The 23579-nt window shown below is 34.1% G+C and overlaps 8 protein-coding genes across 8 annotated transcripts; 4 read left to right on the forward strand and 4 right to left on the reverse strand.

The window, feature by feature from the left end:
• Positions 1-263: 263 nt before the first annotated feature.
• On the reverse strand, positions 264-2063 carry NAEGRDRAFT_45254 (uncharacterized protein; the record flags this gene model as incomplete). Its single annotated transcript, XM_002683539.1, has 1 exon — positions 264-2063. One exon carries the CDS (start codon positions 2061-2063, stop codon positions 264-266), a length of 1800 nt encoding a protein of 599 aa, XP_002683585.1.
• Positions 2064-2231: 168 nt separating this feature from the next.
• On the forward strand, positions 2232-5305 carry NAEGRDRAFT_61580 (uncharacterized protein; the record flags this gene model as incomplete). The annotated part of the gene is made up of 2 exons (XM_002683234.1): positions 2232-2921; positions 2963-5305. 2 exons carry the CDS (start codon positions 2232-2234, stop codon positions 5303-5305), a joined length of 3033 nt encoding a protein of 1010 aa, XP_002683280.1.
• A 3372-nt stretch (positions 5306-8677) lies between these two features.
• Positions 8678-9544, forward strand: NAEGRDRAFT_28981 (uncharacterized protein; the record flags this gene model as incomplete). The annotated part of the gene is made up of 1 exon (XM_002683235.1): positions 8678-9544. A coding segment is annotated over one exon (867 nt), but the record flags the coding sequence as incomplete, so codon positions are not given.
• A 1312-nt stretch (positions 9545-10856) lies between these two features.
• On the forward strand, positions 10857-11723 carry NAEGRDRAFT_61582 (uncharacterized protein; the record flags this gene model as incomplete). The annotated part of the gene is made up of 1 exon (XM_002683236.1): positions 10857-11723. The coding sequence occupies one exon, from the start codon at positions 10857-10859 to the stop codon at positions 11721-11723; it is 867 nt and encodes a 288-aa protein (XP_002683282.1).
• Positions 11724-11811: 88 nt separating this feature from the next.
• On the reverse strand, positions 11812-12693 carry NAEGRDRAFT_61583 (uncharacterized protein; the record flags this gene model as incomplete). The annotated part of the gene is made up of 1 exon (XM_002683540.1): positions 11812-12693. One exon carries the CDS (start codon positions 12691-12693, stop codon positions 11812-11814), a length of 882 nt encoding a protein of 293 aa, XP_002683586.1.
• A 341-nt stretch (positions 12694-13034) lies between these two features.
• NAEGRDRAFT_61584 (uncharacterized protein) lies at positions 13035-14684 on the reverse strand (the record flags this gene model as incomplete). The annotated part of the gene is made up of 1 exon (XM_002683541.1): positions 13035-14684. The coding sequence occupies one exon, from the start codon at positions 14682-14684 to the stop codon at positions 13035-13037; it is 1650 nt and encodes a 549-aa protein (XP_002683587.1).
• Positions 14685-14854: 170 nt separating this feature from the next.
• Positions 14855-19261, forward strand: NAEGRDRAFT_77826 (rhoGEF domain-containing protein; the record flags this gene model as incomplete). Its single annotated transcript, XM_002683237.1, has 3 exons — positions 14855-15395; positions 15479-16326; positions 16379-19261. The coding sequence occupies 3 exons, from the start codon at positions 14855-14857 to the stop codon at positions 19256-19258; spliced, it is 4269 nt and encodes a 1422-aa protein (XP_002683283.1). The 3' UTR covers positions 19259-19261.
• Positions 19260-20558, reverse strand: NAEGRDRAFT_29311 (uncharacterized protein; the record flags this gene model as incomplete). The annotated part of the gene is made up of 2 exons (XM_002683542.1): positions 19260-20260; positions 20381-20558. The coding sequence occupies 2 exons, from the start codon at positions 20556-20558 to the stop codon at positions 19260-19262; spliced, it is 1179 nt and encodes a 392-aa protein (XP_002683588.1).
• Between the last annotated feature and the right edge of the window lie 3021 nt (positions 20559-23579).

The following is a 23579-nucleotide window of genomic DNA, read 5'->3' on the forward strand; positions in this document are numbered from 1 at the left end:
TACAGTCTTATTATAATCTCTAATGACACTCAGATATGATGTCAGCATACTGAGAATAGAAATCGGTAAAAGTATTCGGAATGGTAGTGAATTTTTAATTATTTGATGGTATTTAATCCGAATAAAATTAATAGTGATTTGTTTAATATTACTATTGGATGATTGTTGGCTGAGGTGATGAAGGAATTTTGACGATTTGAGTGAGGAGAAGAATTTCATTTTTTTCTAAATTGATTTTAAATTATTTTGAATTCATGGAATGTTTATAATTTAGATTGAATTACATTCAAACTTCTTCTTAGTTGAATATCATCTCTTCTATTCAAAACAACAACACTAACCCTATCCAGCTCAGGAGACACCTCCAAATGGATATGATCATTCTCCGCAAACAAGTGATCAGAAGCTGCCAGTGGCGTAAGAATATGATTTTCTAACACACCTGTAACAGTAAGGGAAGGTCTATATCTCTTCATGAGCCATATCACAACATCCTCACTCCATGTCATTTTGAATCTTTTTTGAGTAAAGGCAAATGTTGAAAAGACATTCAATTGTGTCACAATTTGATTACAAAGCTCAATATCTGAGAAGGCAAAGAATGGTATAATAGCATTAAATTGATGGAGGAATGCATCAAAGCATTTTGGTTGTTTGCTTTCTTCTGTCGATTTGTTAGAATTATTCAAATGATCGACCAGTATTGGTGTGATTTGATGTCTAAATTCAATCACTCTATCTAAGGCATCAATGGTTGAGTATGAAGAAGTAACTTGGTCAACAAACTTTGAAGAAGGTGGAGGAGGTGCAACCTTTGTACGATTCATTCTTCGTTTAAAATCATAATCATAGGCATCCTCATTCTCGTAACCTTCAAATCCATTATCCCAATTACCTATTGTCTTTTTCTCCTTTTCGTATTTCTCTATTAAATTATTTGGTCCACTCTCCAGAATATTCTTTTTCACAACTTGGTCACTTATTACAGAAATGCAAATAAATATGGCCTGGCTGGCATCTATTATTTTCACCAAATCATCCTCGTTATCTTTCTTCTTTTCTTTTTTCCCAGGTTCTAGTGAGGATGATTGCTTTCTCGTTTTTTGCTCTAGAATAATGCCAGATCTGAAGAGTTGATGTAAAAATCTGAATACAGATGGATGGGCACTCTCCATATTATTGAATACAATTACAGCATTTGGAGTGGTCTCTAGAATGACATTTAATTGACCTAGCATGTAATTGAAAGGTTCAGAATATCTATACTCATCAGAAAATTGTACAAGATTTGATAAATCTTCCTCCTCGGTAAAATAGCTCATATCTAAGAGTACAAATGGTCTGCTTTGTGATTGGGCAATGAGTTTTGACAGATAAATTTTTCCACATCCAACAGGTCCAATTAAGAACAAAGAGAGTGGTATCTTTGTTTGCTTCCTTATCTGATGATTATCTTCCATATTTGAAATGAATTGATTTTCATTCGTGAGTTGATGATAAGAGTAGGACCATATTGTAGACTGACGAAGTAAGCAGAAACAAACTGTCTTGATGGCAATTTCCTGATTCACCAAACACTTATTTAAATAATTTTCCAACTGTAAGAGTGGAACAGTCTTTCTCTGCACACCCTTCTTTCCGCCGCTCATAATTGGTCTATCAAATCTTTCAATAATAAAAGGTGGTCTTATTTGGTGGTTATTGTCTCCCAAATAATCAAATTTGTTAGAGGCTTCGACTGGAACTGAATTCGATGCTGCCGAAGAAAATAAATTCCAATATTGATGTTGGAATAACATGTTGGTAGCCTTGTCCTTTAATTCTTGAAAAACTCGCATAAATCCACCATTTGAATGTGTTGTTTCCTCTTGTTGATCAATGATGAGATTTTCATTCCGATATTTATCAGTTGTGTTTTCTAATGATGCCTTCACATTGGCTGCTGATGATGAGGAATTAATTAATTTACTCTGTGTTGTTGTCATATTGTTTTGGTTTGATTGTCCTTGTGAAGGAAGATTTGATGATGAGGGTTGTTTATTTCCTATCGTTAAATTGGACATTTTTTAGGCGGGAATTTTCAAGTTAAAGTTTAAACAATGCAATTAATTGTTAATAAATAATTAAAAGGGTTTTGTTACCATTAAATGTCGATCTTTTAATTTAACATTGAATAAATTGTACTCAACCGTTCATAAATTTGTAATGCAAAAGAATTTAAATATTAAAAAATGAAATCTTCAACCAGTAGAAATGAGTTGGGGAAATCTGGAGCCTCGTCATCATTAACTTCTGGAGAAGGTACACCTACAAAACCTATCAGAAGAAGAGCAGGAAGTACTAATCAAGGATCATCATCCACAACATCATCATCCGATAAAACCAAATCATCTCGTTCATCAACTGTAAGAGGCAACAATGAAAAGGATACTCCAACACCAACTACTACATCATCAAAGGAAAATACCAAGTCAAAAGAAAATTCAAAAGAAAAGGAACCAAAATCCGAATCAAAATCGGAAAGAGGATCAAGCACACCTCTTATGCCTCCACCACCTAATACAGAAAAATGTACTCCTTTCTATCCTATTACCATGTTCCAAGAAAAATCAGCATTCGGAGCAAACTATAATGAAGGAGAATTTATCGAAACACTCACTTATAAATTATTAAATGAAGTTAATAGAATTAATTCCAATAATTCGTCAAATGGATTTGGATCAAACAGTGCGAATCAAGAATTAGAGGACAAACAAGCTGATTATTTGGAAGTTTTTCAACAATTATTTCACAGAAGTATTGTTGATATGGAAAGATTAATGAAAGATGTAAATATTACTGTGGAAAAGTTGGTAAAAGAAACTGAAGCTGCATCTCAGAAACATCAGTCCAAATTACAAACATTTCATCAAGAGTTAGAGGTAGGTAATCTTTTTAAATTAATTACTAATTAGCCATCAAGACAATATCAGAAAAATTCAAAAATATCGAAGATGTCATTAATCAAGTTGGTAATACTACTGTACAAATTGGTAATACTCTCGACACTGTAGATAAACAAAAGAGTAGAGCTATTGAAGCTAAACAATTGATGAAATTCTTTAATGAATTCAACAGCTATACCCCAGAACAATTCAAACACGAAATTTTACCAAAGAAAAAGTTCAACCATGCCATCTTTAAGAAGAAGGGATCACAACATCGCGCTGCCAAAATTGTGCAAGAATTGTCCCTCATTGCTGCTGATTTGACAAAGGTAGATTCATGTAAAAATGCTATTGCCAATATCAAATTATATAATGACGACCTTTTACAAAATTTATTGGAAGATTTTGCTCAATCTGTCAAGTTGAGTGAGGATCAAAGAAAACAAGGTATTAGCGAAATGAAGAAAAAGGCCAGAATTTTGCTTGATATTAAGAATGAATCAAAATGCATTGATCTCTATGTAAAGATGAGATTTGAAAAATTCATTACCTTTACAACGGAGGCTGTTGAAAAACAATTGAAGGAAAATTTTGGAACACTCCTAAAAGATATAAAAGAATTAGAGACTAAATTGGAATCTAAAAAACCTACCAAATCAGTTGTTGAAGAAGAAAATGAGGATGATGAAGATCAAGACGAAGAAAGAGGCACATCTACAGAAGTCTCTCAAAATAATACGAATAATACTGGTACAGATAAGTCTACGGATAGTAATGCAGAAAAAGAGGATATCGAATCTCTAGAAAATACTCTCGATACATATAGACAACAACTTGATGAAGCTCGGTCTAACACTCGAGAAATTGTATATCAGGAATGTATCAATGCTGTCATTAAGAGTGTAAATGATGTTGAAGCATACACAAACTTTTTAACAAGAGTTGAAAAGGCAACCTCATCAGAATATTCTATCATTTCTGAAGTATTTTCCAACTCTTCTAGAGATGTACTTTTACTCTTCCTTCAAAAGATTGTTGATGAAATTCTGGAAGAAATTGTGAGTTCACTCCTCAAAGAACCAGAAGAAGATAGATTGGAATCATACCTCAAAAATTTCGAAAAGATTTATAATACCACCATTAATTTTGTGGATAGACTGGTGACAGAACACTCTAACATTCCAACTTTGAAATCCAACTTGACAAGAAGCATTGAGAATATCTTCTTTGTCAAAAAGAAGGGTTATGGAAGTGTAGAACAAAAATATGTCGATGGAAAGTATGAGGAGATTGTTCAACCAATTGAAGAAATGGAATCACCAATATTACAACTCTTAGCTACCTCTCAAAAAACTCTTCTTTCTGGCTCCAACTTGCTACAAATTTTCAGCAACGCTATGCAAGTACCTGAACAAGTTGAAATGCTCAAAGATTATCCTCGATTACAATTGGATGTTATTGTAAACTTTATTCACACTAACACTGAATCATTGTTGAGATGCAAGAAACTGTCTCTAAAGAATGAAATCCCAAAGAATATGTACACTATTTTTGAATTGCTGAAAAATGCTGTTTGTAATTATGTAAAGAAGGGACTCGAATTTTCTGTGGCAACTATTTCATATGGAGCCAAGAAGGAACCATCCACAGATCTCTACTTGGCAATTCACTTGACAAATTCTGTACTCCAAAAAGTACAGAGACACTTGGAACAAAACGTACTGCCAAGCATTGTGTCTGTATCCTTGCCAATGCAATTACAATGTATCAAGCTGAAAGATGATTTATTTTCTACCCTCGAGTCATATGTTGTGAAAGGATTGGAAATTATGTTAAAATCTATTGTAGAGTATTGTAAATTCATTTTGGAGAAGGAACAAAAGAATATTGCAGCAGACTATAAACCAAAAGAAAATGATTCAAGGTTTGTCTTTGTAGAACATCAACCAACCCAGGGCTGCACAAAATGTTGTTCCTTCCTGACAACACACTGCGAACAGATTCAAACCTGTCTATTTGGTAAGAATAGAGAATACTTTTTGACGAAATTGGGTATGCATTTTTTCCAATTATTGACCAATACCCTTAAAGATATGTCAGTAAGCAATTTGGGAGCCATTAAATTGATGAGAGATTTGTCAGAGTATCAGAAATGTATGAGACAATTCCAAGTAACAGTTATTGAAGATCAATTCGATACTCTCAGAGAAGTTTCCAACGTTTTACTTGTCTTACCACAGAATCTTCCAGAAGTTGTCTCTCAATTAGAAAAGAATCCATCCGTGAAACATGAAGATGTTATTGCATTCATCAGAATGAGAAGTGACTATAGCAAGAATAAGACCATGTTTAAAGAGAAAATCCCTGATTTCCACTAGATCAATTTTCTTTTATAAACTCCACCAATTATTCTTGCTTTGCAACTTTGCCTCATATCTCCTGAGTGTTGTTGCGGATATTCTGTTAACAACCGTAATTGACTGTATCGCTGAATTTTTTGCGCTCTCCTCTTCCCACCTATTAATCCTACCATCATCAATAAGGCAAATCACCTTCCAAACATATTTCAGTTCCACGTAAATGTTGCACAGGTTCTTCCTTTTGACCCAAACAATTGGAATGCCTAGATATTGTTCCTTTTGGATAAAAGAACCTTTTTTCAAGTCCAACTCACTTCTACGTTGAAACTGTATATCAAGAAATATATTAAGGTAGTAAGGTACCATCCATTCTTTTTAAAACAAAAAAATGCAAACACTACCAAGAGATAACACTCCTGAAAGTGCAATGAATCACATTATGCAGGTTGGTAATGCATCATCAAGATTACTTGGTTGTTCCACCTCAAAGAGGATCTCCTCCACACTAGCCGCATCACTCTGTATGATTGTTGCAGTGGTATGCTTTAGTTCAATCATGATGATCTCATCTAGCTTTAGCTTTGTAGAGGGACAACAACAACCACAACTCAAAGTCTGTATCAATCAAACATCTACATGGAAGCAAGACATCTGTAGTACCAATATTACAATGACCTATCCTAGTTATTGTCATTATCAAAATCCGTACATTGTTCCCTATCCTCTAGGTTACAAATTATTCAATGATTCCACTATTGATTTGCAAACATGTTTAGATAAGAATGGAAATCCACAAGATGAATGGTCTGATGAATGCTACTTCCTCAATTCTTTAAATATCATAGAGTTGGAGGGTTTCTCCACAGGTAATCAATCCTCTCGTTACATTCTATTTGCTACTAATAGAGGCCAATTATTTGGATCCAATTTCAATGATGGAAACGTGTTGCTTCCTCTCATGGGAGATAACAATCACTTTGAACCAATTACAAAGGTTGTGAGCGTTCCTTTCAAGGAAGGAAAGGGTGTTTACGTCATTGGTAAAGCAAAACAACACTCTATCATGTATTATTATTCGCAATTGGATGTAACTTTTCGTCCATGCACCAATTTTAATTTACTAACCAATGCAGATATTGTTTATAGTGAAATTTTATATATGGAAGATCAGGGAGAAATATTCTTACTTTTAATTGGTGAGGAAACAATCTTCTTTTCAAAACTTGGAGCATTGTGCAATATTGTAGAAAAGATTTATACTTATCAATTCACTAGTGAAAAGATTGTTAATGTTCAAGTTCATACTCAATATTATAACATTTCTAAACCGACAGCATCCATCTATATTAAGGATGATCATCCATACAGAAATTTAATTAGTATTCAAACTAGCAAGTCTCTCTATTTGATTCCTTTCGAGAGAGGTGATAAGGTTATAAGTGGTAATTCTGCTGGATACAATCTAATTTATAGAGTTGGATCTTTGGATGAAAAAACTACCATAAGTGGATATACTTTATTCAAGGAGGAAATTATTAAGGCAACTGGTGGAGAATGTTCTTCATCGGCTCCAGAATATTATCAAGCTCTCTATATTGGAGTTGCTACTTTTAACTCTCAAACTGGATCTTCCAAGATGACTTTGAGAAATTTGAACAGTTGGGGTTATGAAAGAAGTGATAATACTGTATGTGACGTGACCATTGGTGAATATCCAATCGATGGAAAGTGTGTCAAAGCATTTGAACATGTGCAAACACTTCCATACAAGGTCACTCATATCAAATCAACATTTGTTGATCTTCCAGTTGAAGTAAGGGATCAAATTATGGGAATTACAGCTCAATATGTTACCAATACCCAAGCAGCTATTCAATCAGTTGGCCCCATGTGTGAACAAATGGCTGGTGTTTCAACTCTCCTAAATAAGGGATCTGATTACATGACCAATTACAAGGCTTGTTTAGCAACTTTCCAAGCAGTAATTGAAGGAGCTGGACAATGTTCAACCCTTCTGGATATTATTCCACCAGATACTGTGAGAGAAATGATGCTTTACCACTGGGTTCACAACATTTTCATCACCATGGAAGATAATTCTCTCATTATTTTTGGTGCTCAAGCTCGTGCATGTCAATCATCTGTTGAAAGAAGTCTAGTTGTCCGTGAGTACAATCAATTCAAACTTGTTGGAAGACCTTTGGAGTTGGGTATTTCACCAAATGGTCAACACATCTTCCTTACCTTAACAAGAAAGAAGTGGGAAATTGACGCCTTAATTCGTTATCATGCCATTTGTGAAACTCTGAAAAAGGATGAGAAAAATATATTCTTTAGTTCATTTGCTGATACATGTAAGGAAAATCCACCAACTGAACCAAATATTGGTTTATTTGGTTTCTCACTTAGTTATTGTATGCCTGGTTTATACTGTCCTAATGTTAAGGAAACAGTCATTACAAAACTAGATAATGGTTACTATACTGAAAGACCTAATTATGCCATGCTTTGTCCAAAAGGCAATTTTTGTAAGTTTCTTCTAATAGCTTTTGTTTTACTCTTTTGATGTTAATAGGTACAAACGGTGTCAAGATGCTTTGTCCACCAGGATTCTATTGTGATGAAGAGGGGTTGGAAGCTCCAAAACGTTGTACTGATAATAATTACAATTGTTTCAAGAGTGGTTTACAACAAGAAAATAACGTGCCAGACAAGGGAACTTTAACATTGACTCCTTACTATCCAACCATTCCAATTTCAGATGGTTTATTCATTATGAGAAGGGATGCCATCCATTATTCAGTTGCAGAATGTAAGAAAGGTGAATACTGTCCATTAGCAAGAGAACTTCAATTTAACTCAACTGAGGATTTTAACACTACCAGAAAGAGTTTGAATTGTCCTGATAATACTTTTTGTACAGATTCCCGCATCATTACTCCAACTATTTGTAAATGCAATTTTAGTTATTGTAGTTATTGTGTTGATGGAGCAAGTCAGGAAATTGCCTGTCCAGCAGGTTTTTACTGCACCTCTCCAGCAACAAAGAAAGCATGTACAAGTGGTCAATATTGCCCTGAAGGAAGTGTCATTCCTCAAGTGTGTCCTGCTGGATATTATTGTGCAAATCCTTCTTCTTTGTCAACTTGTCCTTCTGGACATTATTGTCCAACAGGAAGCATTATTCCAAGAGCATGTAGTTTCCTTTCAATTTGTTCAACCAATCAAGAACATGAGGCTTTCAACATTTTGGGATTCCTCTTTGTTTTTATTTGTTCTTTAATTGTCATTGTAATCTTTTATGCTATCAGACTTGGAAGAAAGTTATGGAATAATTATATTGATAAGAAGAGATCAATTATTCAAACACCAACTTCTCAAAGAGAATTGATGGAACCAGGTGACAAAAAGCCTGCAGGTGTTTCCATTGTCTTTGATAAGCTTTGTTATCATGTGAATGGCAAATCAATCCTTAATGATGTGACAGGTGTAATTCCTCCATCTAGATTGACTGCAATCATGGGACCTAGTGGTTGTGGTAAGACAACATTACTTTCCATTTTGGCAGGAAGAGTTTATGAAGGTTCAATCAATGGTACCATTAAGATTAATAATACTATTGATTCATTCGCAAATTTGAAAAAGATTACAGGATTTGTTCCACAAAATGATATCATGCATCCAAATTTAACAGTTAAGGAAACTATTCATTTTGCAGCCAAGACTAAATTGGACTTTAGATTGGCCGCTAAACAAGTAACTTCAATTATTAGTAATGTTATTGAAACTCTTGGTCTTGGTCATATTAAACACTCAATTATTGGTGATGAAAAGCAGAGAGGTATTTCAGGAGGTCAAAAGAAACGTGTTAACATTGGTATTGAATTGGCAGCTGATCCAAAAGTTTTGTTTTTGGATGAACCTACTTCTGGTTTAGATTCAGTCTCAAGTAAGGAAGTTATGTTTGCCCTTAATAGAATTGCTACTGAACAAAATGTTACCGTTGCAGCAGTTATTCACCAGCCTAGAACTGAAATATTCGAAATGTTCCATAATGTAATTTTATTGGAAACTGGTGGTAGATTAGTTTATAATGGACCAAGCGCAAATGCATTGCCATATTTTGAAAAGTTAGGTTACAAAGCAGATGCAAAAGTTAATCCAGCTGATTTCATTCTCGATGTTACCTCTGGTCAAGTTCATAATGATAACAAATATATTGCCTCAAGTTTATCTCAAGTTTGGGAGAAACATAGTTCTACAAGTTATTTCAAAGTCAATCAGAAAGAACTCTTGGAATGTTCTGATTATGAAGAAATTAAGAGGGAAAATTCAAGAAGAACAACTCTTATCACAAGTCAATTATGGTTATGTTTGAGAAGAACTTTGATTCAATTCACAAGAAGTGTTTTTGATTTCTTATTGGGTGTCTCTTTGGTGTATATTGGTGGTCTTGCATGTGGTATAATCTTTGTAGATGGTTTGCATTACAGAGGACCTCCACACGAAGAAATTATCAAATTATGTCCAGAACCATTAAGATTGAAATGTTCAATGCCCCTCGATGATCCAATCATTTCTATGGCACAAATCATTCCATTGGGTATGGCATTGTGTGGTGTGATGAGTTCTTTGAGTATTTTCGGTGATGAATTGGTTGTTTTCAAGAGAGAATATGCAAGTGGATTGTCAACCTTAATGTACTTTATTGCAAAGAATATTGTTCACATTCCTTATATTTTGATTTATCCAGCCATTTATACGTCCATCTTTTATATTCTTGCCAATCCATTAGGATCTTTCTGGGAATAGTAAGTAGTACAATTAGTGATCTTGTAATTAATATTGAAAATGATAGTTATGGATATTTAATTTTAGTTTATAATGTTGCTGTTGGTTTTGGTTATTTGCTTTCCATTCTATTGCGACCATCTGTCAGTAAATTGGCAGGTGTAGTTGTTGTAATTATCATGACCATGTTAGCAGGCCTTAGACCAACAATTCCTCAAATGAATGACATGTTCTTCCCAATGAATATTCTCCACTGGATTTCCTTCTTGAGATATTCACAAGAAATTGTTTATCTAATTGAACTTGAAAAGTTTACTCAAATTTTCAATGTTCAAACAAGTTTAGACATTTTTGGATACCAGTTTGGAAATTGGTGGTCAGGTGTAGCATTGATTTGTTATGCAATTGCTTTGAGAATTCTCGCCTATTTGGCTTTATTATATGTTCCAGATACTGTTTTCATAAAGAGAGGATTCAGATGGCTCATTAATAGAAGAGTTATTATCAAGAATTGGATTGCTCAAAAGAAGGCAAACAGAAAACCAAAGGAATTTCTTGTTGACTCCTCACCTTCAACACCTGTTAACCTAAGTAACGAGAATCTATTAGGAGGAGAAGAACAATCACCATATTATAGAGTTTCAGACATTTAAATAAAATCAAAAGCAAATTTGCTGCAAAAACAAAAGTGCAATTCTAGTATTCCATGTAAATTTTAAAAAAAACGAAAAACGTTAAAGTTTGCCTATTATCATCAGACTAGTAATATTTATTAACAATGGCATCTAATGGCGTAATTTTTACAGAATTAAACACTTGTATGAAGTGGAATGATAAATATATTCCTGAAAATCAATTAATTTACGTTCGGGATGGAACTACAAGTTGTGATGGAGGCTTTCTTGTTCATCACTTTTTGAATTCTTTTATTAATCATGGAAAGAAAGTAACGCTGTGTTCTTTTAATCAATCCTTCTTTCACTACAATACAGTTGAATTAAAATTAAATATTAATTTGGAAAAGGAATCACAGGAAGGAAAATTTACATTTATTGATGCTCAACAATCTTTTGTAGATTCATCGGTGGAGACTGGAGATGACTTACTTTTATTTTCATCACCATTGTTAATTACAAAGACTACACCTGCCACAAGACCAACTTGTATTGTCAATTTAAAGCATAATAATAGTTTGGATGAATATTTGGCTAATTTATTTGAAATTTTAACTTGTGAGAAACAACAATCATCATGCATCATTTTGGATCATGTTAATCCTCTATTACAATATTATTTTGATCAAGATGTCAATAGGAAATTGTTGAAATTTATTACCAAATTGAAGAAATTCTATTCGAATAATATTTCAATTATTGTCTTGATGCATAATCATCCAGCAGATGATGAAAATACTCAATTGACTAACATGTTTGAACACATGAGTGATATTGTTTATAGAGTGGGTCCACTTCCAACAGGCTATTCAAAGGATGTTCACGGAAAAGTTGAATGCATTTCATATATTAATGACGGTACATTGGCAAGCTCAAAGAAAGCTTCTCTTCATTTCAAAACATTTGAATCAAAGGTTTCATTGTTTGCACCAGGTTCTGTTTCGGCTTCTCACGACACTTTCTTATTTTAACTAAACATTATCTTTATTTTTCTGTTATTATTCCTTTCATTGAATTTAATTAGCGAAAAATTAACACAAATTACAAAGAAATCATGATTTATCTTCTCTTCCCAAGAGTTGCTAAAGGTGTATTCTTATACTCAACTGGTTGCCTTAATCCAGACTTTAAATGATCTTGGGTTAGAGAATGGGTAAAATCACCCCACATTTTGTTGTTCTTTGGTTGAGTTTCTTGTGGAACTGGGCTTGCAGCTTTGAGAGCGTCTGACCAACCTCCTGATTGTGTCATTGTACGAACTGCTGATTGCTTATCTGGAATGATAGCCTTAGATGTTGTGAACATTTCTGAAGGAATGTGTGTACTGGTGGTAGAAGTTTCCGAAAGTTTTTGCTTTTCTGCAATCTCAGCAGCATAGGTTGTCTTGAAAGTGCTCATTAAATTCTTTTCATTTTCCTTCTCAATCATCCACTGTTGTTTCTTTTGTTCCACGAGACGAGATGGAGCATGATTTTCTTGGAGTCCTGGTTTGATTGTTCTAATGGCCTGAATTGCTGAATCAGTTTTTAATGCTTGTTGTGGAGGTGCATAGGTGAGATTTGTCATGGAAACGTGACTTTGTTCATATCTATCATCACCATGAACAAAGAGTATTTCCTTCTCAGTCTCTTTAGGAAGAATTGGTTCTTCTACTCTGTAGGCATCCTTCTTGAGATTTGTTGGGTGTTGGTACATTATTTGATTAAGTGTGGCTGGAGTTTTTAAGAGATTTTCATAACCAGTATCATTTCTCAATTTATCTTGATAGTCGGAAGCATTTCTTTCTTCAATCCAATTTTCAATTAATGTTCCATTATTGTAGAGGTTTTTATGACTGCTTAAACCAATTTGTTCCGATCTTAAGACTCTTTCCTTAGGTGGAAGATATTCTGTAACAGACTTTAAAGTACCAGTTTGTTGATGTTGTCTTGTTTGTTCCATTTTCTATATTGATGCTGATGATTCAGTGTTGTATTGTTATTGGGAGGTAAATTTACAAAATATTGGGGTGTTGTTTGTTCGTACTATTTTAAAACAAGAAAGAGAGATTTACTCAATACACTCTGATTGTTCTAATAATTATTATTCCGATAATGATACTTCTCTATTTAAGATTTGAGAGAAGGTGTCTTGCTATTTTTTTTTAAATTTTGTTTCAATCCCTTTGAAAGCGTTTGAAAAACCTCCTTAACGTCTAGAACCGTAAATTTTGGCGCCAAACCGAAAGTACAGGTATCTTCATTATTATCAATAACAAATAATTAATTGGATGTCATATGTGTTTACATCTTTACATTGGAATGAAATGGTTTGATGTAAATATTTTCATCAATTCTCAAAATCATTTCACTAAATTCCAAAGCTCTATCCATTATTGAAACAATGAGATGACATGGCTCAATAACACCACTCTTTAGTTGATTGGAGACTTGTTCATCCATTGAGACTCCAAAATATTGTTCATTTTTGATACTTCTCAATTTTGAAAGGACAATTGAGGCATCGTAACCCATATTTGTTGATAATACTTTTGGAATAACTTCGAGAGCATTAGAGAATGCTTCCAGAATAAATTGTAATTGATTAGGATAATTCAATGTTCTAATATACTTGGAAATATCCATAAATGTAGCACCTCCACCAGGACACACTTGTTCTGTATGATTTAATATTCCCATACAGTCCTGAATACTTCGTTGGATTTCATTGGATATTTCAGAATTAGGGCTTGAAATTTTGATAGTATTCCAAATATACTTGGCATGATTCTGAGAATTCGATAAAATCTCCAAATGGTAGTTTCCATTGTCGACACTGGTTAGGTTAATTTCATCCAAATAGCCACAATTATTGTATCCACTCGAAATGATACTATTACCAATGATTGAAAGAACCTCTGCCGATTTGAAATCAACAAATCCAACACAGAGAACATTCTTGTGTTTTAAATATTCTTGAACAATTTTGTGAATTCCAATACCAACATTGAATATCACGTTGATATTCAATTCATTAATTAAATAGTCACAAAGTTCTGTCAGTTTTTTGTACTCGTTTTCTAAATTTGATTGACTAACTCTAAATATTTTAGAAACAAAGTTGCCATTCAATTCCTCTGCTTTGCACATTAATATTTTTACATTTTTCATGTTGAATTGGTTCACATTAAAATGCTTCAAGTTTGTAAATTTATATCCACTGTATTGGCATGTTGTAGACATGTCATTTCCAATCTCATTAAAGTAGAATAATTTAAAATTCTTATTAGGATATATAACTCGCAAATTCAATTTGTGATTATGCACATTCCTTATCAAATTTACAAAATATTCTTCATATTGTGAAATTATCTTTGATTGCATACAAGTCCTAATCAAACTCTCAATGTCCTTCTCATTACTATTCACAGCATAGCTATTCAAATATAATTTAGATTTTAAAACAGCCAATTGAAATCCTCTCACAATCAATGAAGGATGTAAATTCCTATTCTTAATTAAATTTAAAGCCTGATTCAACAATTCACAAGTCAATATCACAACTGATGAAGTGCCATCACCAATTAATCTATCCTGCAACAAACTAGCCCTTGACAATAACTGACAACTCGGATGTTCAATATTTAAATATTTAATTATCGTACTTCCATCATTTGTAATTATAAAATTATTACTCTTCATCATTTCATTATTTCCTTCCTCCGATATCGACATTGAATCCCTCTCCTGAAGGCTTTGATTCTCCATGTAAGGTAAATACTGTGATGATGAATCCATAACCTTGTGATTATTATTACTTTCAAAAATTGAAATATCCATTCCCATCGGACCAAGTGTATGTTCAATAATTTCCCTACTCAATGATAGACATGATTGAATATTATTTTCAATGGTCGTTACATTGGAACCTCCTGATGATGAATTAAATTGCATTTTTTTTAAAATTGAATTTTCCCAAATATTTTCAAAATTTTTTATTATTTGAATTTTTATTTGAATATTTGGAAAGAATGAAGAATGAAACCCAATAATGTGAAATTAATATGGCGCCAAATATTCTTGACATTTTCATTGATGTTTGATTGATAACACTTCATAAAAAAATGACACAAAAACGAACGCCACTCAACGATCTATTCCCAGAACTTTCTCCCAATCACAGTTCACCTCACGATTATTCAACACCTCCTAAAAAACAAAAGAAACAACAAAATCCATCATCTAATGGTGTTGATCAACAAGAACAAAATACGAAAGTGGAAACTTTATTGGAAACTAGTAATTGTACAACAACAACACCTCACAACCATCACACACTTTCTGCTGATGACATTTTTCTTGAAGAAAGTGTTGATGGAGGAGTGGATAAAGAATCTTGTTCATTCGATAGTTTAGTTTCTAATAATGAAGGTAGCGAAAATGGAGGACTGACAAGTCCTTCTTTTTCCTCTGTAGATACAAATAACATTCCTAGTAGTTTAGTTTCTCCCTATGTTTCAAATGACACTCTAGATATTCGAAACAAGGAAGAAACACTTTTACAAGAATTAGATAAGTTTGTGGGTGAAAGTACACACGCACAACAAGCTCTGAAAACAATACAACGCTGTTTTCTTAACAAGGTGGTCAGAAAAAACTTGAAAAGTAAGTTTTTTGTATTTACAAACTAATTTTAAACTAATTTCAATCAATTTAAATAACAATTTCCTTGAAATTCACTAAAATAGAATTGTCCACAATGTGTAAAAAACGTAAACACGTAATTAATGAAATAATTTCAACTGAAAAATCATATGTCACTGATTTGAAAACAATTATGGATGTTTTCTATACTCCAATTGTTAAAAAAGGAATTGAAGCAAGTGAAAATATGGCTAGTATTTTTGTAAATGTAGAAATGATTTACAATTTGAATGAAAAATTGTATCAACGATTGGTCATTGCTCAAGATCATCAAGAAAAATGTGAACAGAAACAAAACGAAATGATCAAACAATTAGTTTCTGTTATTAGATTATCTGCTTCTTCTGGTAATTTGCAAAGTATTGGAAGTGTTGGTAATATTGCTAGTAATCATACAGATGCTGCAGAATTTAGAATGTCAGCAGTTCCAATTGGTTCTTCACTTGACAGCTCAAGAAGAGCTACAATTACATCACCAACTGAACATTCTGCAAGTGCACAAAGTTTAAAAAACAATGTAACAACTACTAACAATATATTCAATGAGACAGCATCAACAAATTCCAATCAAAAATCAAAAAATAGCAAGAATAAGAAGGATAAGAAAAAGTCAGGTGGAACAATCAAATCTTTGAAAGATTTTAAAAACAAAATTACACGTGGTAAACTTACCAATTTGGATATTCCAAATGGAGAGGCTCCAAATAGTTCGAGATCAACAACGAATGGAAGTTTGACTCCAACAGGTCAAATGAAATCGTTTGGTGGAGCTTTTGCTGAAATGGCCCCTTTTATGAGATTGTACACTGATTATATCAATAACTTTTCACAAGCATCAAGTATTTTGAAGGATAGAAGAAAGAAGAATCAACAGTTACAAATCTATTTAAACGTAAGTTTTTATTTTATGTTTCGAATTCTAACCAAGTCATTATTTTAAATAGAAATGTAAGGAAACAAGAGAAGAATGTAGAGGATTGGATGTTTCTTCATTCTTAATCTTACCAGTTCAAAGAATTCCAAAGTATCAACTCTTATTGAGAGAATTACTGAAATACACACCAAAAGGACACTCTGATTACATGTACCTTTCCACAGCTCATGACACCATGATTCAAGTTGCTAATCATTTGAATGAAATGAGAAGACAGAAACTTGCCTTTACCAGAGTGATGGATATCAAACAGAGATTAACTGAATTGAGTTTCCAATTGGTTACAGCCATGAAAAATGCTCTCGTTGAAAGTCCAATTGTGAAACATAATTTCAATTCTATTGAACAAGTTAAGAATTCAATTATCAAACCGCACAGACACTTTGTGAATGAAGTATTGGTCAATGTAATAAGAGATAAAGTCTCCCCTCTCAAATTACAATGGATCGATAAAGCAATCAATACAGACATGCCACAATCTGAACCAATTCCATTCGAAAGTTACCTATTCAATGACTATTACTTGTTAATCATTAAGGGAATCAAGAATGAAGACAGATCAGAGGATTCAGCCGTGATGACTCTTCCAAGTGCTTCCTTACAAACAATGGCAACTGATCGTTCTAATTATACTATTTTTGCAAGAACTCCTAGGGATACAGTTGTAGATATTAATCAAATGGATGAAATACTTGGTCAAAAAGAATTGACTGCACCATTCATTGTTCAACCGTTCTACTTGTCAATTAGTGATTTCTCCATCGTTGATAAGGATCCATTGGCAATGAGATGCAAGGATTATATCAGTGGAGCTGAATTTAGAGTTTTCTTTGAAACAGAAGACATCAGAAATGAGTGGTACAATAATATTACTGATAAGAAGAGGCAAGAAATTCAAAAACTCATCAAGCAAATGACTGAAAAACATACCAAGGCCAAGTTTAGTAATTTACCTGAATATCATGGAAGTGAAACAGCTAGAGCCAGAGATGTTGAGGAGACTGAACTGCACGCAAGAAACTTGTCCATTGAAAAGTTTAGCAAAATTTCTGAGTTTATTCAAGAAAAGATTAGTATTCAAAACAGATTTATCAAGATGAGAATGGACTTTGATAAGATTAAGAAAACCTTTGATAAGGACTTTGAAAAGTATCAAACTCTCAAGATGATCCTAAGTAGATTGAAAGACACTCCAGATCTGTACGAAAAAAAACAAAAACAAGTCATTGAATATGAAAATGAAATGGTTAAAACAAGAACCAGATTGAAGGATGCAAGTGAACGTCTCCAGAAGGGTGAAGGTGTCTTTAATCAAATGATTGAAAGAACCAAAGAATGCGATGAAGTTATTCTCATGTGTTTGAGAAATGATATCGAGTCATTGACTGCATTCTTTGGAGATTCTCAAATTTTAGATCAACCTGAAATTGTTGATCTGAGAGACATTGTAATGAAGATGCAATCCATTGATAATGATGTTTTCTATTTGGAAATTGAACACAAATTCCCAAAGCCATCCACTCAACCATTATCTGTATCGAGTAACAATATTATTATCAATTCTAGTTTCCACAAGATGATTCCAAGTAGTGCTGAATCATCAATGGATGATGATACAACCAGTGAAACTGGTTCAACAATGAGCAATGCTCAAACTATTGAAGATGAAGAAGATTTGATGAATACACCAAGTAAATCAAATAGCACACTAAGACCTGCCAACGTTCCAAAACTTCAAATTTCTGCTGAACCACCAGTCAACTCTCCACAAGATTCTCTGCAACAGTTGAAAAAGATTGAAGAACTTGAATTACTCATCAAGACAATCACTGAAGATAGAGATGAGTGGAAGAACAAGTTTGAATCACTCTCGCAGGAATTCGACACTCAAAAACAAAGTGTAACCTCATTGAGTGAGGAAAATACCGATTTGAAGGAGGCCAATGCAATGCTTTCATCCAAGATTGAAACTCTAAATGATGAGATGGAACAATTGAGAGCACAAACCAGAAAGCAAGACTTTGACATCAATAAGAGAAGATCCAATAGTGTACCTATCAAGTACTTGGGTGATTCTCTCTCCCTTGATGACGAAGAGGATGAAAATGAAACTAATCACTCCCACGACAAGTTGACTTCACCTCGTTCAAGTACCTCCTCTGAGACTCAAAAGATTGATCTTGCTGTCGTTCCAACTGTTAATCAAATTGTTGAACAGTATGAAAAGCAAATTTTAGAAATCAAGACTGAAAATGACAAACTCATTGAAGAAATCGATCAAACCAAGTATCTTTTGGAGCAACTCAAGAATGAAGCCACAGAAGAAAAGCTAACTTTCACACAACAAATTCAAAACTTGAGGGCAACCATTGAGAATATGACTAATAATGGTTATATTCCATATGTTGATTCTGATTTTGAAACTGATGAGGAATCAGCTCACTCACCAAGCTCTTCTCTATCATCTGAGAGATCCAATTCAATTCCAAGATTGGACACTTCATCAACCAATAGCACTAAAGTTAAATCTTCAGGAATGTCACAAGGAGCACTCACCACTCAACGTTCCCGCATTCAGGAACATGTCGAAAAGTATGAACAATTATCTAGAAGTAATCTTGACTCTTCTCGTATTGCCAGGAACAAATCCAAGTTTGGACATGACATGTTGGACGACTCTGAAACACAAAGTATTGATAACAAGATTCTCAAAATTACCATTCAAACTGTACAATATCAATTACAAACAGAGAGACAACAACACGAGCTTAGCAAAAAGGCACAATCCTCTCTGAAGGATGAAGTTAACATTTTAAAGAAGAGACTTGATGAAGCTAATAAGGTGATTGAAGATATGAAAAAGATTGTCTTTACACATTTTAAAGTTTAATTTACAAGTTGAAATTTGATTTCTTTTGATACAAACTTCTTGGGCCATAATCTTCCCAATCTTCGTATGTCACAACAGCGTCTTCAAAGGTTGGTAAACTAGCAATAACAGATCCACCCATCCAAGCACTGAATTGTCTCATTGGATCAGCCAAAACTTTGAAAGGTTTGAAACTCTTTTCATTATTTTCCAATTCCAATTTAATTCTTTCCTTAAAACCATTGAAGAGAGTATTACCACCTGACAAGACAATTGAATTATAAAAATCTTTTCTGACATCAATAGGACTTGCTTTGAATGTATCAAAAACAAGCTCTGCTAATCCAGGAGCATCCTTTCCCATCAAAGATGGATTGAATAATAATTCTGTACAAGCAAATAATTCCTCATCAAGAGTAATAATTTGCCCGTCTGGTAATTCATAATCCTTCTTAATCTCTGAATAGGGTTTCTTCTTTTCCTTTTCAAAGTTTTGAGAAACGTAGGCAAATGATTCCTTAATTTCTCTTACAAAGTGATGTTCTGAAGAGCTAGCAAATCTATAACCCTTTGAGTAGAGCATTCTTTGCAAGTAATGTGTTACATCTCTTCCTCCAAAATCCAAGTGATTCATAGCATGATCAATGATAAATCCTTCAAATACAGGAACAGTGTGTGAAACACAATCACCAGAATCAATTACCAAACCAGTTGTTTTACCAACACTGTAGAGGGATAATAATGGTTGTGGCATGTAACACAAACCAGGAATTAAAAACAATTCAAACAAACATTCAGCCATCTTTTCCTTTTCCTTCTTTGTACTCATTGGATTATCAGTGATGAGTAATAATGTGTCCTCTGGTTCAACATCCAAAACATCCAACAAGGCATACTCAATAAGAAATTCAATTTGTTCCCAATCTTCAACTTGTCCTTTATCCATCGGATAGAACAATTGATGAGAGTGTCGTTGATCTAAAGCCTTATCACCAACTAGAAATTCCTCATTCAAATATTCATCTTCCTCACTGGTTTCTGTAGCTGTCTTTTCATCACCATTTTCATCAACAGTGATTCTACTCTTTCCTAATCTTCTTAATCTCTTTAAATGAAGTTTTCTATATCGTTCCCGAATAGCACTTTCATCGTCCAGATGTGGCAAACCGACAACATTCTGAAAACAACATGATGGAATTTCTTCACCAGCAATACCAGCCTTAAACACACCACTTCCAAAATCAATCACAACTGGTGGTGGATTATCATATTCAGATCCTTCATCTGACGATCCTCCGAGTACGTTGTCACTAAGTGGCATTGGCTAAAATTCCTGAATGTGATGATTGGTTAATTTTTTAATGATAAAGAAAAAAAATTACATAAGTTATTGTTACGTTGCCTTAATGGGTGACAAAGCCAAGAGAAAAACCTATTGGTTTCTCTTTGAGAACAGAGTCTAATAAAGTAAGTTATATTTATTGGTTTTCTACCTTATAATACATGGAGTTAGCACCGTCTTGTTGGGCTTCATGATCAAATCTCTTAAATCCAGCAGCATCCTTCTTCTTCTTTCTAACCATAAAGATAGCACCGACAATAACCAACACTACAATGATCAAAACTACTGCACCACCAACAGAGCTTCCAATAATGATACCTAGATTGTTGTTGTTGTTAGTGACTGGAGGAGCAGTGTATCTGAATTCAATGGAGAACAAAGAGCTCTTTCCAGCCTCCTTACCCAAAACTGATACAAACACAGCTTTGTCAACAACAAGCCTTTCCTTTTTGAGGGTTATAACTCTGTCAACTTCGCCGTTAGTTGTAGATTTCCACGTGTAATTCTTTGGTGATGGATCATTGAACATATCTTGATTGATAAAAACATCAACCTTTCCTTCCAATTCCTTAATGTGGAGGTAAACATCCTTAGCCTTAGCAGATTCAGTAAATGGAAGCCAGAAGCTATAAACCAATGAATCCATATTTCCGTCTGGGGCAGTTCTACCAAGAGTTGGGACATTTTCCAAAACAGTTGCACCAATGTTACTAGCCAATGACATGTGATAAACAGAGTCTTCAATAGCATGAACAGCAATATACCAAACTCCACGTTTAAATCCAAGATCAGTTTGCTTAAGCAAAATACTGTTACCATAAGTGTTTTGGTCAGACCAAACATAGTTAGTAGAGTTGGCCTTTTGTCCATTTGTTGAAATGTACATAACAGTCTTTCCAGAAACAAGTGAGGCAGAAGCAGTGATGATTCTCAAAGCATTAGAAATGTCAACTCTGAAATGAGTAGTGCTATTCTTTGTGGCGTTGATGAGAATAGAGTCACCATTAGGGAACAAGTTCAAATAATCAGTGGCAACTGAGAGAGTGAATGGAATAGCTCTGGTGCTTGTATCAGTTGAAACAACACCATAAACAGAAATATAAATTTCTCCTGGAATGGCATCTTCAATGGTCAAAACATCATTACCAATGTTAATGGATCTTCCTTCATAATCATATCTGTTTGGTGTCTTGACGGAAGTACTGTAGAATATATCAGCTTCATCACCGTCCTTCAGCAAGTGAAGGTTAATATAGACCTTTCCTGAAGTCTTGATATTAAGAGTATAGTAGGTATAAGCACTTTCCAAAACCGAGCTTGATGTACGCATTCCTTCAGACAGAGTAGAAATAGCTCCAACTTGAGATGCTGAAATAGAAAAGTATGAATCAGAATCATAGGCATAGACACCAATGTAGAATGTCTTTCCAGAAGCTTTAGCATCATTAGCTGGGATGTAAACAGTGTCAACACCAACAATATCAGCATACCACTGATTGCTTTCAACTGATGGATATTGGAGAGTAGTTGAAACATAGATATCAACGTCACCGCTGGATGGCTTGGTAGTAATGGAGATGGCATTGGATGGATATTTATCAGCAACAAAGGAGAAATATCTGTATGATCCCTTTGGAACCCAATTCAAATAAACTTCTTCACCATCATTGAGGGCCATGATTGGTTGGGAAGTGGTGACTTCAATGGAGAACTCACCAGAATCAGCAGTAACAGTAAAGTAAATGAAAGGATGTGGAGATGGAGCATCGAACTTTAAGACGCCATTGGTACCAGTAACTGCAACAGCCTTAGAATGGTACTTTGTGGCACTAGGTCTAGAGAATTGAGCTTCATAAACATTAATTGAGGATCCAGAAACAAGCTTCACAGTGGCAACAATGGTCTTGGTGAGATCGTTATTAGCATACTTGAAAGTATAAGACTTTGTTGTTGCAGTGAATGCCTTTTGGACAGGTTGGCTGGATGAAAGAACAACTTGATTTGGGTTTTCACCGAATGCCCAAACCTTATAGTTGGTACCATTCATCAAGCCATAAACACCAATGTAATAATCACCAGCTTCAGCACTTTTAAGAGTATAGGAATCGTCTCCTGACAATGAAACAACAACATCAAATTCAGATGAAGTTGGTTTAGAACCCTTACGGATATAAACCTTGGTTTCACCTTCACCATTTCTAACTTCGATGGCTTCAATGACAATGTCTTGAACTGATTCAAGACTTCTGAATACAAATGTGTCCAATTCATTTTCATTGACAATATCTCTGATAAAGACACCTTCTGGCAAACGCATAGATTCATCATTAACATTAACAATAACACTGTAGACTGATTCAGAGAATGCAACAACGGTAATGTTCAATTGGGTCAATCCTGGAACAACCTTAATTTTCAAAGCATCGAATCCATAATCTTCAGAAGTCCATGAAACACCATTAGAACCAGTAACATAAAGATCTGGATCACCAAAAAGACCGTTGACAGAGATTGTTACCAAAGTAGCTTCGCTTGGCAAATTAAAATAGAAGGTATTCTTCTTTCCTCTTGGAGATTCAGCAAAGATGACTTCATTCTTGTTAATATTAATAATTTCTGTGATCAAAGTGCAACTTTAAGAATTTCATAAAAGAATTGATATTACATACCATTAGATCCCCAAGCAATAAAAGAAAAATCAGCAGATCTTTCTTGAGCAATAATACCAACATAGAATACACCTTGAGCAAATTCAGTGGTATTGTAGTAAACAATTCTAACATCACCAAAACCATTGGCATCACGATCAAGGCAATCAGCACAAGCAGTTTTTGGATAGTCAACGGTACTGATCCACATATCACAATCACCCGAGAGTGAGTTCAAACTAAGGGACACAAAATCTCCTTCAGTCATACCCCAGGTAGTAGTATTAACGAGATAATATTGAATTTCTCCCTTTGAAAGAGTCTTTGGAAGATTCTTGCCGGCAACGTCATA

The sequence above is a fragment of the Naegleria gruberi genome, assembly GCF_000004985.1.
Source record: "Naegleria gruberi genomic scaffold NAEGRscaffold_1, whole genome shotgun sequence".
Lineage (NCBI taxonomy): Eukaryota > Heterolobosea > Eutetramitea > Acrasida > Naegleriidae > Naegleria > Naegleria gruberi.